General features: G+C 41.6%; 2 protein-coding genes across 9 annotated transcripts; one reads left to right on the forward strand and one right to left on the reverse strand.

Moving 5' to 3' along the window:
* Positions 1–41: 41 nt before the first annotated feature.
* Positions 42–5,837, forward strand: LOC130528139 (afadin- and alpha-actinin-binding protein-like). Of its 6 annotated transcripts, none has more exons than XM_057037128.1 (14): positions 42–297; positions 1,555–1,642; positions 1,838–2,007; positions 2,144–2,347; positions 2,562–2,672; positions 2,758–2,893; positions 2,988–3,063; positions 3,198–3,378; positions 3,488–3,635; positions 4,259–4,377; positions 4,588–4,761; positions 4,845–4,962; positions 5,058–5,193; positions 5,269–5,837. In XM_057037128.1, exons 2-14 carry the CDS (start codon positions 1,624–1,626, stop codon positions 5,318–5,320), a joined length of 1,644 nt encoding a protein of 547 aa, XP_056893108.1. In that variant the 5' UTR covers positions 42–297; positions 1,555–1,623; the 3' UTR covers positions 5,321–5,837. The 6 variants fall into 6 exon arrangements, with proteins under 6 accessions (XP_056893108.1, XP_056893110.1, XP_056893112.1 ...); XM_057037130.1 differs by having other exon boundaries at positions 1,853–2,007; XM_057037132.1 differs by having other exon boundaries at positions 1,856–2,007.
* Positions 5,838–5,889: 52 nt separating this feature from the next.
* LOC130528133 (vitellogenin-1-like) lies at positions 5,890–13,758 on the reverse strand. Of its 3 annotated transcripts, XM_057037117.1 has the most exons (34): positions 13,644–13,758; positions 13,419–13,439; positions 13,177–13,328; positions 12,842–13,093; positions 12,612–12,773; positions 12,381–12,529; positions 12,159–12,309; positions 11,926–12,080; positions 11,689–11,854; positions 11,489–11,614; positions 11,197–11,418; positions 10,877–11,094; positions 10,690–10,787; positions 10,488–10,612; positions 10,311–10,412; positions 10,127–10,231; positions 9,871–10,057; positions 9,660–9,753; positions 9,387–9,572; positions 9,186–9,315; positions 8,906–9,107; positions 8,515–8,813; positions 8,396–8,437; positions 8,257–8,319; positions 7,985–8,188; positions 7,764–7,906; positions 7,533–7,668; positions 7,328–7,451; positions 7,059–7,239; positions 6,880–6,974; positions 6,671–6,765; positions 6,410–6,575; positions 6,156–6,317; positions 5,890–6,079 (listed from the first exon to the last, which is right to left on the reverse strand). In XM_057037117.1, exons 1-34 carry the CDS (start codon positions 13,681–13,683, stop codon positions 5,967–5,969), a joined length of 4,866 nt encoding a protein of 1,621 aa, XP_056893097.1. In that variant the 5' UTR covers positions 13,684–13,758; the 3' UTR covers positions 5,890–5,966. The 3 variants fall into 3 exon arrangements, with proteins under 3 accessions (XP_056893097.1, XP_056893096.1, XP_056893095.1); XM_057037116.1 differs by having other exon boundaries at positions 8,396–8,439; positions 8,532–8,813; positions 8,906–9,315; positions 9,871–10,231; XM_057037115.1 differs by having other exon boundaries at positions 8,906–9,315; positions 9,871–10,231.
* Between the last annotated feature and the right edge of the window lie 1,766 nt (positions 13,759–15,524).

Here is a 15,524-nt window from a genome sequence, read left to right on the forward strand (position 1 = left end):
TCTTTTTACGCAAGTAAATTCCTTCACTTTTAAAAAAATGTTCAAAATTCGCCTATTCAACATTGACAAATTTAGGCTACTTTGTTATAATTGTTCCATCATTCAACGTTATAGGTCCTTGTTAGAATAGGGAAACAAACAAAAAGGGACTTTAAAACCCCTGAATTAGCTCTGAGAAATGGACCAATCAGATCGGGTCGTGTTTGGTCGCTTGACAACCAGTCAGCCAATCAGCGCTCTGTTTGCTCTGCTCCGCTGCAGCGTTAAGAAAGCAGCGATTAAACTGCAGCGTCGAAGGTAACCTTGTCTTTATTCCTGCTCTGATCTAGAAATTGAACTTTAAACGTCTCCCCTTGTAAGTCGTCAACTTGTCGGGTTGCGGACCATTCGGCTTTTGTGGTTTTAGGGAGGCGTACTCGGGGACTTAGGGCTAATTATCGATGGCTGAGCTGGTGCGTTTAAAATGACCCGCAGCAGTTCTGAGATAAAGTTCTATTTATGACCTTCAGTTCATGTGAACATTGGCTAAAATAGAGGGACATATAAAACCCTGTAATATTTAGTCTTCGCGTTAGAAGGTGATGTAGGTTAACCTAGTTAATATTCTCTTACAACCTCATGTTCGATTCTCACACCCTTGCTCAATGGTTCTATGGGACTGGAAATCATAACGTTACACATGGTTTGCACGTGTGCAAATTACATTGCATGTTTGTTTGTTTTTAAAGTATATTAAAAACAAACCAGCACCAGTGTATTTACACAATATAGAATTTGGGAGCTGAACAATTTATAACTAACCATTAAATTTAAATGTATTTCCTATAAATTTAGTATGTCAATTTATTTCCCTGTTCCAGCTTGTTTGCTATCAGATGCTGGTGTTTAATAATAATAATATAATAATAATAATAATAATAATAATAATAATGATAACAATAGTAATAATAATAATAATAATAAGTATTATATATATATATATAAGTATTTTTAATTATCTTTCTTGTGGACAGTGTAGACTCTTGGGAGGTTAAGCTGTGTGGCTGCAGGCGTGCCATCTGTCTCTGCAGGTGGTTTAGTGACAGAGCATCGCTGAAAGCAAAGATCTAGAGAACTGTCACATTACTTGTGCATCTACTGTTTATAAAATATAATAGTACATACTCTATAAATTGCTCTCCTGCAGTGAGGGGGTACATGCATTGGTAAGGAACATCTGTGCATCGGTTCAGTTTTTACAGGTGGAAGTGATGTTTAAGGTATGTGTGAGCAGACTGCACAACAAAGTGTCTGGGATTAGTCTGAAGGGCTCCAGATAAGATAACACCATGATAAGATGCTTGTCTGACACCAGCCTCTGCGCTATATCTGTGATGACAGCTAAAATAAAATGCTACTCTTAATAAAACCTACACAAAATGTTGTCATCTAAACAGCTCTGTGACAAATCTTAATAATGGTCATTTTGTCTGTGTTAATTGACATGCGCACGTATATTGCTTTATAATCCAGACGGGCTTGAATGAGCCCTGCTAATCTGAGCCTCTATTTCAGGAGTGTGTAAGTGGATCTTGCACATGTAGAAGATTAATCCACACGTAGCCTGAAGGCCAGACTGCAACAATGCCGGAGTCCTTGCTGGGTGAGTTCACATTTTAACATACTTGTGAGGCATCTTTGTGAAAACTTCGATAATACTTTACAATTTGACGCAACCAATATCTGTTTTGTAGTTTTATATGTTGCAGTTAATTTCTTCACAGTTAAAATATTTTAGTTGGTGTAAAATTTATGTGTATAAGGAGCCATAAAATTGTCATTTACACATATTTGACAGATATTTTCCCCCTAGAAGTCAAGGACATTTGTGACTCTGGTGAATGTAGAACACCCCTCATGGGGCCGTTTAGCCAATCATCGCTGCCTCTGCAGCGCCGAACATCCTACATTCTCAGCACCTTCTGCACAGAACACAACGTGCAGGAATGTCTCTTACGCATCACTCAGGTTGGTAACCTTAAGATTATACTGTTTACTGACACAGTCACTGGGTGACCTTGCCTGCATGGGGTTGTTTGACTCATGGACAGCTTGACAGAATGTTTCATAGTTTAACAGCATGTCATTCCTCTCTTTAACACAGGAGGTGGCATCTCTCGGCCTCCCGCCGGTGTTGTCGGAGTCAGGCAGCAGCTCAGAGATGAATGTCGTAGCTGTGCTAAATTGCATGCATGACCTGATTCAGCTCTACCACAGGAGCCTCAGAAGCCTGGAAACTTTGGAACTGGAGCAGCACAAGTCCAGCAGCAACGTGGAGTATCTGCAGCTCACCAGCACACGGCTAAAAGTAGAGTAAAATTTCTCAAAATACGTCACAAATAATGAAATACTCAGCTATGATGCTGATGGAGCAGATTTGAACTCTGAGGGAGGTCTGGGGTAAACAGGCTTGCAGGCAATATGATAAAGGGAGTAAAAGTGCATGTTTGAGGCTCTGACCCATGTTTGCGACCCATAACCTGCACGTATCTACACGAAATCAGTGCTGTCCTCTGTTACAGGAGCAGCTTGAGACGTCTAAAAGAGAAAACACTGGACTCTTGGAGAGAGAGCGAAGGCTGCAAATGAAAACAAAGACTTTGCAACACTCCCTGAAAAATGAGAAAGAAGAGGTATGTTTTGTAATTACGGCGGTGACGTGTTGGTGATTTTAGGTGTTGCACTATTCTTGGGATGCTTTTTATTTCGGTTTTCCAGGTGCAAAAACTTCAGAACATCATCGCGAGCCGGGCCAGCCAGTACAATCATGAGATGAAGAGGAAAGAACGAGAATTTAACAAACTAAAGGAGCGATTAAATCAACTTCTGACAGACAAGAGAGAAAAAAAACAAGGTTGATTAGAAAACAAATTGTTGCCCATTTACCTTAAATCATTAAAGTCTCTTTCGAGTTCTAATTCTCCACCTTTGACTCCTCTTGCTGTCAGCCATTGATGTGTTAAACAGCATTGGAAGAGCTGATGGGAAGAGAAGCCTTTGGAAAACTGACAAGACTGAAGCAAAGTAAGCTCATGACTTACGTCCTCTTTACATTTTAAACATACAGACCTCATTCACTTTTCTACGTGAATCATTATTTTGTATCTTTTAAGTATAGTTAAATTGAATGGATTTGGGTTTTTTTCTTTCATCCTCAGACATGAGGGGCAGCTGTTTCAGACCCTGCTGAGTGACTATGAGGCTCGACAGCGAGAGCTGCTGCTGGAAAATGCAGAGTTGAACAAAGTGCTGCAGCAGATGAAAGGGGAAATGACGTCCATCCTTCGTTCTAACAAATCCAACCTAACAGGAGACATGTACCAAGATGATGTTACACAGGTAGGAGGCGGCTGAGTGCATGTAAAATCCAACTGTCACATTCTGATTCTCAGCTGATGGTGTCTGTGTTAATTAGAGATGTTTGATCGCTGGTCGTTGTCCTTGTCAGGCTGAGTCTGAGGAGGAGGAAGAAGTGTTTGATTCCAGTAAAGAACGTGTTGAGCTGTTTTGTGTTCACGCACGTGAGAAGCTGACCAACAGTATTCGCCTTCAGTGGAGAAAACTCAAGAACCACGTTGAAAGATTGGACAGTCAAGGTATCACATTTAAACTCTGTCACGTGAACACAAGCAAAAAAATCCCTGTTATTTGGACAGTTCTGTACAACTTATAATATGACTAAAGTAACTAAGAATCGTGGGAATATATAGATGGATAGGTTGATAGATTAAAAAATACACTGTAAACATATGTAAATAGATTACTACCCAAAAACATGAGTCATAATGTGAGGTTAATTATGCAAAAATGTAAAATAAGGTGCACAATTGAATAAATGTCCTCATCTATTACACCAGATTTGACTAGAGCACAGTCTGTTGCTGAGATTGTGACCCTCTGAACACCTAGAGATGGGTTGTGGATCTTCAAATGGTCGGGGGAGCAAATAAGTCAGTTTTGTGGAGCAGGTCAGAGACAGCAGCCGGTTGCCTAACACACTCCTGACTTCAGAGGGTCCTTTTTCCTGCTACTGACACCAAAGAGTCTCAAGTTTTTCCCCATTACACATCCTGCCCTCTGCACCAGTCTGTCAATGCATGTTGCACTCTTAGTAATAATTATGGACTAATGGAATAATGGTCATAAATTAATAATTTTACAAATTAGTAAAGTGCTGGATGTACACAGTGGTGATGTTGTAACGTCCTGTTTTGTTCAGCATCCCTGAGCAACACTGATGTTGTTTCCCGGGAGAACCATGTGGAGGAGGTTGACAAACTGAAGCTTGAGATCCAACAGTGCAAAGACTTGATTCAAACACAGCAGCAGCTCCTTAATGTAAGAAAACGGTTAAAATTGTAAATGGTAAACTCCTAAAGTCTTTCAGGGCATGATGGGGCCTCGGTCTCACACTTTTACAGCTGCTATTGTCCGTTTACTGTATTATTGTGATGCTTATTATCGATCATTCACAGTATTCGCTGGTCTGCTTGTTAGAAGACATGTTGCTGCCGTGTCCAACACTTTTATTACATCTCTGCACTGCAGCAGCAGCTGAGCTCTCAGTGTGACGAGGACGAGGTGTCAGTCTACGAGAACGGTCCCATGCTGAAGGAGGAGAAGAACCTCAGACAAGAGTGGAAGGTTCTCGAAGAACAGCGAAAGATCTTCGAGAGGGAGAGGAGGAACTTCACTGAAGCAGCCATAAGACTCAGCAATGAGGTGATTTTTTTTATCTCTCTGCTCAGCAGCAGGTAAACAGGAGCAACCTGTTTGAACTGATTTGTATTTAATTTCCCTCCTAGAGGAAATCTTTCGAGGAGGATCGAGCAACGTGGCTCAAACACCAGTTTTTAAACTCATCGCCCTTTTCTGACTCGGTGAAGCCTCCAATGACGAAGTCTAAAAGTGCCTTTTTGATGTGTGAGTGTCTCCCTTTTTACCTCATGATAAGCCAGCATTTCATATAAAATCCATCATTGTCTCTTTCAACGTTGAGTTTCATGTCTTCTTTACAGTTGAAACAACTCCGGAAACAATTGTTAACTGCAAGTTGGAGACAATAGCTCCGTCAACCAGCTGCGCTTCACTCTCGCCTACATCATCAGAAACAGCAGACGTGTTCCAAACACACCGTCTGATCCCCCAGAATAGGTACACACAGTGAATAATAATTATGACTTTTGCGTTAACGTTAGTCAAATTTGATTGTTTGGTGTGTGTTTTTAGCTGCGGCAAACCAAAGAAGAAGGCAGAAGAGGTTGAGGAGTCTCTTTCTTAAATGGACAGGTCAATGCTGGGAGGACAGCCACACAAAAAGAGCGCTGAATGCCAAACACTTGCAAAAAGTCATCAAGCTGCCACAAGCTCTTAAATTGGCTTACTGCCAGGGTGGTGTACTCTGATAGAGAACGTGATTTGAATATTTTTAATAACTTATTTTAGATTACATGTGACCTATATGTTTGTGTTGGTCTATATGTTTTGAATCACTTACCTCTCGGTGTTGCACTAAAGATTGCACCCTTTTTAAACAATCAATTGTCCAAAAGGTGGAGTACAAAATGAGCATGATAAGTTTACATTAAAATAATTGGATTTCTAGATGCAAAAAACACCATGATTTATTTAGTTTTTGTGAAGTAGACTTTAATACTGATACATTAATGAATCCATGAATGTAAATGTGTTTTTCCAAATGATACTGAATGTTTTGGACACTGTACCCAAAAAAACAACCTAATTTATTCTAACGGTTTAAAATTTTCTAACCATGCAATATAGATTGTTAAAACCCGTGTTTTTGTCAGTTGAATGATTGAATTCATTGATCACTGATTATTACCAGAGTTGCTCTTTTTTTAAGTGGAATTTTATTTTAAATGACTTGGAAACAAAACAGAAATCGTGACAGGTGAAGAGTACGTTTAAACACACTGAGCCGTGCAGCTGCAGGCCAGGTGAGCATCAGCTTTTTCCCTCAGGTCAACCCTCTTCCCTTGGATTCCTCTGAGAACCTCAGATTTGTTCACATTGGAATCTGCGAAGAGGCCAAAAGAAATGAGAATGCAACCAGCAAGATTTGGTTTGATGATATGATGTTGGCGTGAACTCACCAGCAGCCACGCAGTGGAAGCCAACGGTGACGGCAGTGGTCTTCACAGGGAAGCAGCCGGGCAGGCAGCGGAGCACCGGCTCAACGGAGAAACATCTAGATTCCTGACCATAGATGACCGCCTGCTTTTCCAGCTCTACAGAGTCGAGCTTGATTCGGCACTCTGCAAATGGAAGGAGGCAGTCGATAAGATTCTTTGTTGCATTGGGTGCTCGTTGGCACGTCAGAGCTGCTTTGTCCCCTCCTCCGTCTCACCGCTGTTGTCTCTGCAGCTCTCGGCCGCCAGGATCCAGGAATGAGCGTAAGTGACCGCATTCTTGGTCAGGTGCCCGTTGGGCATACGGAACTCCTGTTTGATCTCCCCATCAGCCTTCCCACAGAGTCCACAAGTCTGTCCCTTCATCCAGTCCACAACATCAACCTGTAAGTTGAGTTCAAACGAGACGTTACAGTCTACAGTGTTCGACTTATCTCGGTTGTGAATCAAGAATTCCAGAAAATGATGTCCAATTATACCTTCCATGATTTACTGTCCATATAGACTTCACTAAGCCCGAGGCTGGGAGCAACAACAGAGATGCCTTCACCCTTTTGCCTGATCTGGATTTTAACTAGAAGAACATAACAAAGTAGTGATAATTCCCTTAACCCACCAAAAAACTGTACGAATACCAATAGTTCATGTCAGTTTAAAAATATGATGGTGGATAAAGGTGTGCAGAAACCTGTGGGATGATGGTATGGCAGGTTTTCCATTGGTATTTCCACACCATTGACCTTCACACCTATGTTGCCACTCTTGGGGAAGAGGTCGATGTCGCTGCCAGAGCAGAGCAGAAAAGGTTTTGTAATTTTTTTAGCGTTGGGTCGGACTGTGTGTTTGCTCTTTTGGCATCACACTCACATGTCAGCGATCTTTATATTTATGTGTTTCTGTTCAAAGTTATCATTCTTCAGCATAACAATGAATTTCAGCTCGGGTGTGCAGTCCTGAACCAGAATTTGGTAGCAAGACGGCGGCATCTGGGGCTCGTATTTGATGTCGTTGAAGGTGGTCAGCAAGTTCTGGGCGTAGTTACACTGAGCTGTGAATAAAGAAAGCGTTTTATCTGTTCATGCCATACCCAAAACTGTTGGTGAGGGTGATGTATAAAAGCTGCAGAGTCCTTTTACCTGCTATGGCCTTGGCTGCCACAACATGGAGTTCATCAACGATGTCACCAAAGGGGGCGAGGCCATGTATTTCATTGATTGGAAGGGTAATCGGAAGAGGCACATCCAGGTTGAAGAAGGTATACTGTCGCGGAATGTTTCAAAATGATCACAACCACAAATCAAATCTAACATGTTTTAGGGCAAACTGCTGGGTTGTTCGTACCGTTGGTGTTTTGAGAATGATGTCGAGGGTCTTCTCGGTCGGAGCAACTATGATAACTGAGACCTGGTTTGCGGTGTTTTTGCTCCTTTGCTTGTCAAAAGTACACTCGATGGATAAAGGAATGCTCTTCATTGCCCTGTCAAAGAATTTTTCAGCATTAGACGTACAACACATTGGAGATTTCTCAACATCGAGCATCGGCCCAGAAGTATTCTAAATGAAGCATCACACTTTTCCAACGTGCGCTTAAGGGCATCGGGTATTTCGTTCCAGTCCACTCTGAGGCGACCTGCAGGGCTCGGACCAACGAGACCAGTCTCTGCAGTGATGGTGGCCCTGTACTTGTTGCATGCAGCTCCGTAGCCAATTCTAGCCTGTTTAGAAAAGAAAAGTGGAAATTTTTATTTGCCTGAATGGGTGATGCAGTAAAATGATATCAGGTGGGTTCTTACTACGACTCTGTGCTCGCTAAGCACAATTCCATCAGCACAGAGTTTCCAGTTGTTTTCAGAGTTCAGATCAGCCAGAATCATCTGAATTCTATTCGTGGGTTTGTCCATGTAGACTGCCAACTGGTATCCTGCTACCATCTTACCTTTAACAGCACGCACGACTACAGCAAAGCTAGGAACTCCAGAGCTGCCAAGGAATTTGTTCTAGGGAAAGAGGAGTGTTTTTTCTTAAGGTTTCTTTTCTAAATATATTTGAGATTACTGAGATTCACCTGCTCGTAGACTGCCTCAAAGCTTGCAGCACTGCCAGAGGAATCTGCCATTTGACTTTTATACTTTTAAAAAGAGGTGTGTAAGTTTAGGGCCCAAGGAAATTTTAGGTGTTCACAGTATCAAAGTGATTAAACCTACCTGCTTCCTGTGGTTCTTGTTGAACTTATGGGTTTTAATTCGCTGTTGAGAAGAAGCATTTTTGTCAGTTTCCACAGCTACTTTGAAACAGCATGCGGTGACATTTCCCAGGCGCCAACCTTCGTGACATGTTTCCTCTGTCGTGATGAACGTGACGTGGTGTTCGATGCAGAGGTGCTGCCACTGGATAAGTTTATAACAGATCTGGAGTCACTGCCCCTGCTGCTGCCCTTGCTTTTTCCACTCACTGATGATGCACTGTTGACAGTAGGCTTCAGTAGCCGTTGGAGCTTTATCAGGACTGGTTTCCCCTCAGTTATTTCCTCATCGTTCAGATTGATCTTTTTCATCAGCATCTCTTCTGCCTGCGGTCCGACTTGAACTTCCAGCTCCACTCTGTCATATGTTTCTCCTGGAACTTCAGTAAAAGTGTATTTACATGATGGGAATCCTGAAATGTGTGGTCATGTGTGTGTATTTAAAGCATATCCAAATGTTCTCGTTGCTTACCTGGTGTGATAGAAACAGCAGCATAGTGTGTTCCAGCTAGTCTGTACAGGGGAACGTCCATGATGAAAGCAGCATTGTGAGTGACCATAGTCACACTGCCCTTCAGTCCCAGGATTTCAGCGCTGTAATTCTTAACCCGGGCAACTTTAGACTTTGTGAATGGCCGTGGATGGTCTTGGTAATAAACCTCTGACGAATGTGACTGAAAAGAAGCAATATCATTAATTTGTGTTAAAAATGTAAACACAGTTGTGGCAAATTTAAAATATTTAACGTTCACCTGGCTTTTTTCATTCCGAGATGTAAGATCCTCCATTGAAGCAAGATTCTGGACTTGTTCCGGGATGATCGGGGTTAGTCTTGCAGCACTTAAGTCCTCGATGTTTCTGGTCACAGCTAGGGTTTCAATGCTGTTGTAGAAGATACTGTTGTTTGCTTAAAGGCCTTTAAGATGGCATCTTTAGTCATATGGGAAACTTACTGCATGGCTGCAATGTTCTCAGGCAAGGAAACGGGCAGAGCTTCAATCTTAAAGTAGCCCTTGTGGAGGTTTAGCCTTGCAACAATGTTGGTGGGGACAGTGGTAGTGAGTTTAGCTCTGGAGACAATTCCCGACTGGAACATAGCAGTGTTTATTCCCATGGTTGCAAGGGTGTTCACAGCAATGCTGAAAAGATCAAGTTGCATGTTAGATGTTATACTATTATGTTTAGTGCCAAATATTCTTTTAGTGTTTGTCAGAAGACATGATCACCTTGGTTTGATCTCACTCTCGATTTGCATGTCGGTCTGCAGGAGTTCAATGAGTTTGAAGTTTTCCGGCAGGGCTGGTGTCATGGTGGCCTTGACTAAAAATAATAATAAATGGTCACCGCCTACATACAAGTGGCTTTCTATCTGTCCGCACTAGATGGTAAGATTGTTTGAAAGTCAATCACAGTTAAAGATTGAAAGTTTCTACCCACCTCTGACACCTGTAGCTGTCACGGCAGCTGTTAACAGACTGAACTCCAATGGAAAACCAGCAGCAGTGGGCATGATACGCCTCACCTCACTGACCAGCAGAGGCTTGACGATGTTTACCGAGATGCCAGATGCCATTTCTCTGATGATGTCATTACCAATGGTCCTCATAGATTCAACACTAGGAAGCTGGTGGGCAAAATTAGTCATCACAGATCTGTCTAGCGAAAGAGAAAGAAATTCATCTTTGAGTGATACCTGAAGTGCTTGATCAATGCTGGCAAAGGCAATTTCTTGCCCCATGAACTTGACATAGAAAGAAGCCAGAGGTTTTGCATTGGGTGAACTCTTCCAATGAGAAAGCTGTGGAGAAAAAAAGGGACTTTAATGTTGGACCTTTATTTTTTTTTGCATGAAAAACTGAACATGTTGCAATGCTTACAGCTTGGATGGCTTTCCTCATCTTGGTGATCCTGTCCTCGTTGTTGAGAATTGTGGGGTTTTTCAGAAGTAACTCCTGCAGTCCTTCAGTTCTCATTCCAACCTATTAAAGACAGACGCTATTAAAAACAGCACTTATGGAATCGCGCCATCGACATAGCTCTTCATTTCTATTCACCTCCAGAACATCAACAGCAGCTCCAGAAACATATGCACTGGCCTTCGCCATGAAATTTCTGGGCAAAATGCTGGCAGCATTGTTGATGTAGAAAGCATTGGCCGCAGCGCCGAGCATGTAATGACCTAAGAGAGTTTGACCAGAGAAGGAATGTTGCAAAAGAAAAATGGTGGCAAAGAACCAGATGAGAGGAAGGCTTTACTGTTATAGACATCCAGATGGATGGCTCTGCTGAAACGGAGGCTCAGTCTGTTCAACTTTGGGCTCAACATTCTGAGAGCAATGTTGCAAGCTGCAGCACTGCAAACCACAACAAAAAAAGAACCGCATGTGGGAACATCCCCAGGTCGATTTGTTGACGTCGATTGGAGGCTGAAAAGAATTCTTACACTGATGAGTGGACGATGGAGGTGCTCCTGCTCAGGGACTTCATGTGAGAGTAGGTAAAGCTCACTAACTGCAGACTCTCCTCTGTCCTCACAATGTTGGCAAGTGCTGTCACCAGACCAAGAGAAGGTTTGGTTTCAAACAGGACGATGCAGGAAAGCATACGAAGCTCGGGGTCAAGGTTCTTGTCCATGTACAGCTGAAGAGCCAGTTCCTGGATCTAATTCAAAGGAAAAGAAAAAAGCCAAGTTGGTGATAAAATTTATAGGTGACGATGCAGCACTAATTTTAAACACCGGTTTTTGTTTGAAGTCACTGGTACCCGTTTGGGCTCCTTCTTTGCAATGTTCCTCAGGGCCATGATGGCTTCAGCATAGACTGTAATGGGCAGAGATGTATCCGTGGGCGAGTGGGCTATGGGCAGGATCTTTGTGATCGGCTTGATGCTGTCAGGAAGGCCAGCGTTTCCCAGAACCTTCAGGTGCAGGATGATTTCACTGATTTTTTTGGTTGAATGGGCGTCAGACAGAAGGTTGTGGATGAACTGAAATTGAGAAATGATTGCTCAAGTTAACTGCATTTGTTGCATTTACAGGAATAGAAAGTGCCAGTACCTGGATGGACTCCACAGGACAGACAGCTTGTTGGGAACACTGTTTTCCAATCATGGTCCCATAGCCGAGCAGAACTATTTCACGCAGAAATGGGCTGTCCACTATTTCCTTGCGTTTTGCCAGGTCCTACAACAGTACAATGACGCAAGGTTCATACATCTATGCTTGTCACTGACTGATTCCCTTTATGGTAAACGCACCTTAAAGATCTCAATGGTCTCAGTGGTTGCTGTCACCATGTGAACAGATGTCACCATAGCTTGGGCCATTTCAGCGACTGACACTTCCTTTTTCAGGAACTTGTCTTTAATGAATCTCAGAGCAGCAGGAGTTCCTGTAGCTGCTACGGAATCCCAAACCCACCATCTAAAGGTTACAATAAAATGAAGATTGAGTGGAATAGCACGTGTATGTCTTGGAAATGGTATTCGGGTCACCTGTAGGTGTTCTTGCTGCTCCGTGTCCAGATTGATTCCAGGTCCTGAACGCTGGCTGAACGAAGAAGCTGGATCAGTTCCAAAAACTTCTCAGGTGCGTTCTCACGGACTCTCTCCACATTGTTGGCGATTAGGTGATCAAGAAGTTCCCCAATCTAAAAGCAATCATGATTGTGGATAATGAGTATAAATTCAAGTTGGTTTCAGTTTTCCTTTGTGATCTGCAGCGATACCTGCTTCTGTAATTCGACGATCTTGACAAGCTGCAGAGGTGTCTGGAAAAGCTCCCTGGGAAACTCGTACCTAAGAGACCCACTATCGACGTAGGGAGAGCTGCCGACAACGATTGGAGTCTTCTGGATCTCAACGAAGGAAAAGACTTGCCTTGAGAGTAACGCAGAAAAAAATCAGGCTTCCATCACAGTTAGGTGTTGGTCAGTCAGGTGTGGACCTACTTGGTCTGCATCTCAACGGCTCCGTTCCTCTCGCTCAAAGGGGCAAGCCGGATCACCTCGTTGGCCTTCACCTGCAGGATCTGGACACTTTCAGCGTGTGACTTAAAGATGTAATCGTATGCTGTTGATCCTCTCAGGCTCTTCGTGTCCTGTGAAGGTGAACGTTGCGTTATTGTCCAACATTTTACGCTTCATAAATGCATAGATGAAATAAGGTGAGTCTGCAGATACCTGCTGGCACTTGACACATCTCTCAGTGTATGCCAACCCCATATCCTTGATGAATCCCTCCTGACACTGGTTCAAATCCCTGGTCTTGGTCACATGAATTTGTTCAGCCTTCTCCTCCTCAAAGATGGCATATGTGGTCTTGCACACTCCCTGAGCTCCAGCCTGACCAGAAATAATTACGCTGAGCTTCGTGCCATCAGTTTGTAATTTGCGATCGATGTTCCACAAACCTCCTGCAACTCATAGACGTTGTGCGTCTTCTTGATGTTGAGTTGAAGGATATTCAGGATACCCCTGTAAATGTTCAACACAAGTGTGGACACACTAGCGGGAGCCATCATCTTCCCAACAACGCCGTTGGTGTACTCAAACTTGATGGGATCCGTTAACTGATGTTTCAGGGCTGCGGTCAGTCTGGAGGCTGGGACCAATGGATCTTTTGACAAGACCCCATTTAACTCGAAGATCTCAGGTTCCTCTAGCTGCAGAGGAAAAGATTTTTTTATTTAAAAAAAAAAAATCATATTTAAAAAATTCTAACTTCAATCTGTGTATTTTCTTAAACCTTAAGCAGGTATATGTTGCCAGACTCAGCACTAATTAGGACTTTAGAACTGAAGTTGAGTCCGGATTTTGCCAATTTCTCCTCCTGCATTCCGCCCATGAGCGTCGTCTCATACTGGTAGACATAGGTCTTGTGAGCCTCAAACACGTGTGCTAAATGAACAGCAGTAAGAAGAATATTACCACGATGTCTTGAATTTATACCTCAATTCTCCAAGCCCAAATTAAAGTTGGGTTACTTACTGAGATGATGAGACTGCCCAGCTGAAATCATTCATTGAAGAAACAGAAGTACATTTTATTATAAATATTTTAACCTTTAAATATGAAATAAAATATGACATGTGATATCAAATCCAAAATAACTATATTTTCAGTCTGTAGTAAACTTTCCTTTAATTTTACACATTTGTGTTGATACTTTACAACAAAGATAAATGCCTGTTTGAAAGAACTCTTCATACTCACCCACGAGGGCCAGAGTCAGAGCGAGCACAACCACTCTCATGGCTGATGGGGTTGTGGCTGCCTACAGTCCCAAGCAACCTTTTTAAGGGTTCCCCCAGCATTTGTTGATTGAATATTCAAAGGAGATAAACCAAAAGCAACGTGACAAATTGTATGTGGCCAAAAAGTTATGGTCACCTTAACTTCAATGGTGGGTCAGCGATAATCATCATGATCCAACATTTCAACATTTCCATGCTGATAAATGAGGACAACATCCTTGACATTTAACATCTTTGGCTCAGATGGAGTTACTCTTTAATCCAGAGAATAGTCAAATATAGGGCTTCAAAAACAGTAGGAATATATTGAGTTATTTATTTTAATAGTTTAAGAGAACCAAAACCTCAGTATTAAAGAATAAAATGTGACATATTGAAATAAATGATTATCAATGGAACTACAATAATAGTAGTAAAGGAAAAAAGACTACTTATTTCTTAGTTAAAGGCACATTAGAACACTCTAATGGTATTAAATATATTTATTCCACTGCTTAATAGTTCACAAATCTTTGTAGTTTCATTTTAAAGGTTGCATAATAGCGCCCCAGCTATGACTGTTTGCTCTTTTTTTATATACTGGTGGTCTGACTGACTCAAGGACAGTTTGCTTCTCTTTGTTTCAGCTGGTTTATTCTACTGTTTAATTTTACCTTCAGGTACATTCCGGTCTATTCCTGAGTTCAACTCTTATATCATTACTGCCTCCCTGTGCAAAAGACATCTTTTTAAGCCTCCCCCAATGCTCTCCTTTTAATTGAAATAATATTTTGGATTTTCTTTTGTGTTTGTTTTACTATTTATTTGGCTATTTCTTTTCATGTTTGACTAAATCCACAAAAAGTACATGATTTAACTGACAGCTTCATTATACTGTAAACTGAATGAGGAATCAAAACCTAATAATCTATCCAAAATGTTAATAGCACATTAGATGTTGGAAGTCAAGACAAGCAAACACAGGAGCCTCCTAAAGTGGCGATTATATTGTTCCCAGGTGTACATCATCATTTTGTCTTCCAAACTAATTTAAATGCTTTTAACAGAGGGCTTAAAGCGTACTTAAAAGCGAACCAACGGTGTTCGTATGTATAAATACGGGCTTTTAAAAATTGTTATTAATATTACTGTTATGATCATGAATTTGTTTGTTTCATGTCCTATTTTTGGTAAGTCTGTATATGGACTAGTGTTGAACATTAGCTATACTCAAGCTACTGTGTTTACCAGCAAAGCATCTGGTCTCAATAAGGTTGTGATGTCCAAAACAGAACAAACATGAGACAATTAAGGGAATACTTGTTCAATGTCTTTGAATTCTATGATATTACAAGTAAATATTAATAAGGAGTTTTATTAGCACCCAGGTGCCCCTCTTAAAAAGTAGAGTAGTTTGTTTTTAGTTGGTCTGGAGCCATAATGCACATTTAAGCACAAAGGCATTAAGAAAATACATTAGTAATGACCCCGCGATGAGTTTTCAAATCCAGATAATTTACCTCTCTGCGGGAAGAAATGAAGGAACGCTTCTATTATTTTTATCAAAAATTTTATGACAAAAGGACAAATGGGTCTGTCGTTCCTCTTTGCTGCTCTTGATATTGAGAAATGCCATATGAAGCTGTTTGTGACTTAGCTAATACGATCAGGCTGTTTTCAAACGAATACCGGTACTTTATACAGCATCTTTTGCATTCTCCATCCACTGTTCTTGCAGAATAGAAATTGAAACACTTGCTCTTCTTTCAGTTTTCTCACTTTTATTAATATTTTGCAAATCTTTTCACAATTTTTTAAGACTTTGGATAATTAAACCTGGAGGTTAAGTTAATGGATCCTT

This window comes from Takifugu flavidus, chromosome 7 (genome assembly GCF_003711565.1).
Source record: "Takifugu flavidus isolate HTHZ2018 chromosome 7, ASM371156v2, whole genome shotgun sequence".
In the NCBI taxonomy this organism is placed as follows: domain Eukaryota; kingdom Metazoa; phylum Chordata; class Actinopteri; order Tetraodontiformes; family Tetraodontidae; genus Takifugu; species Takifugu flavidus.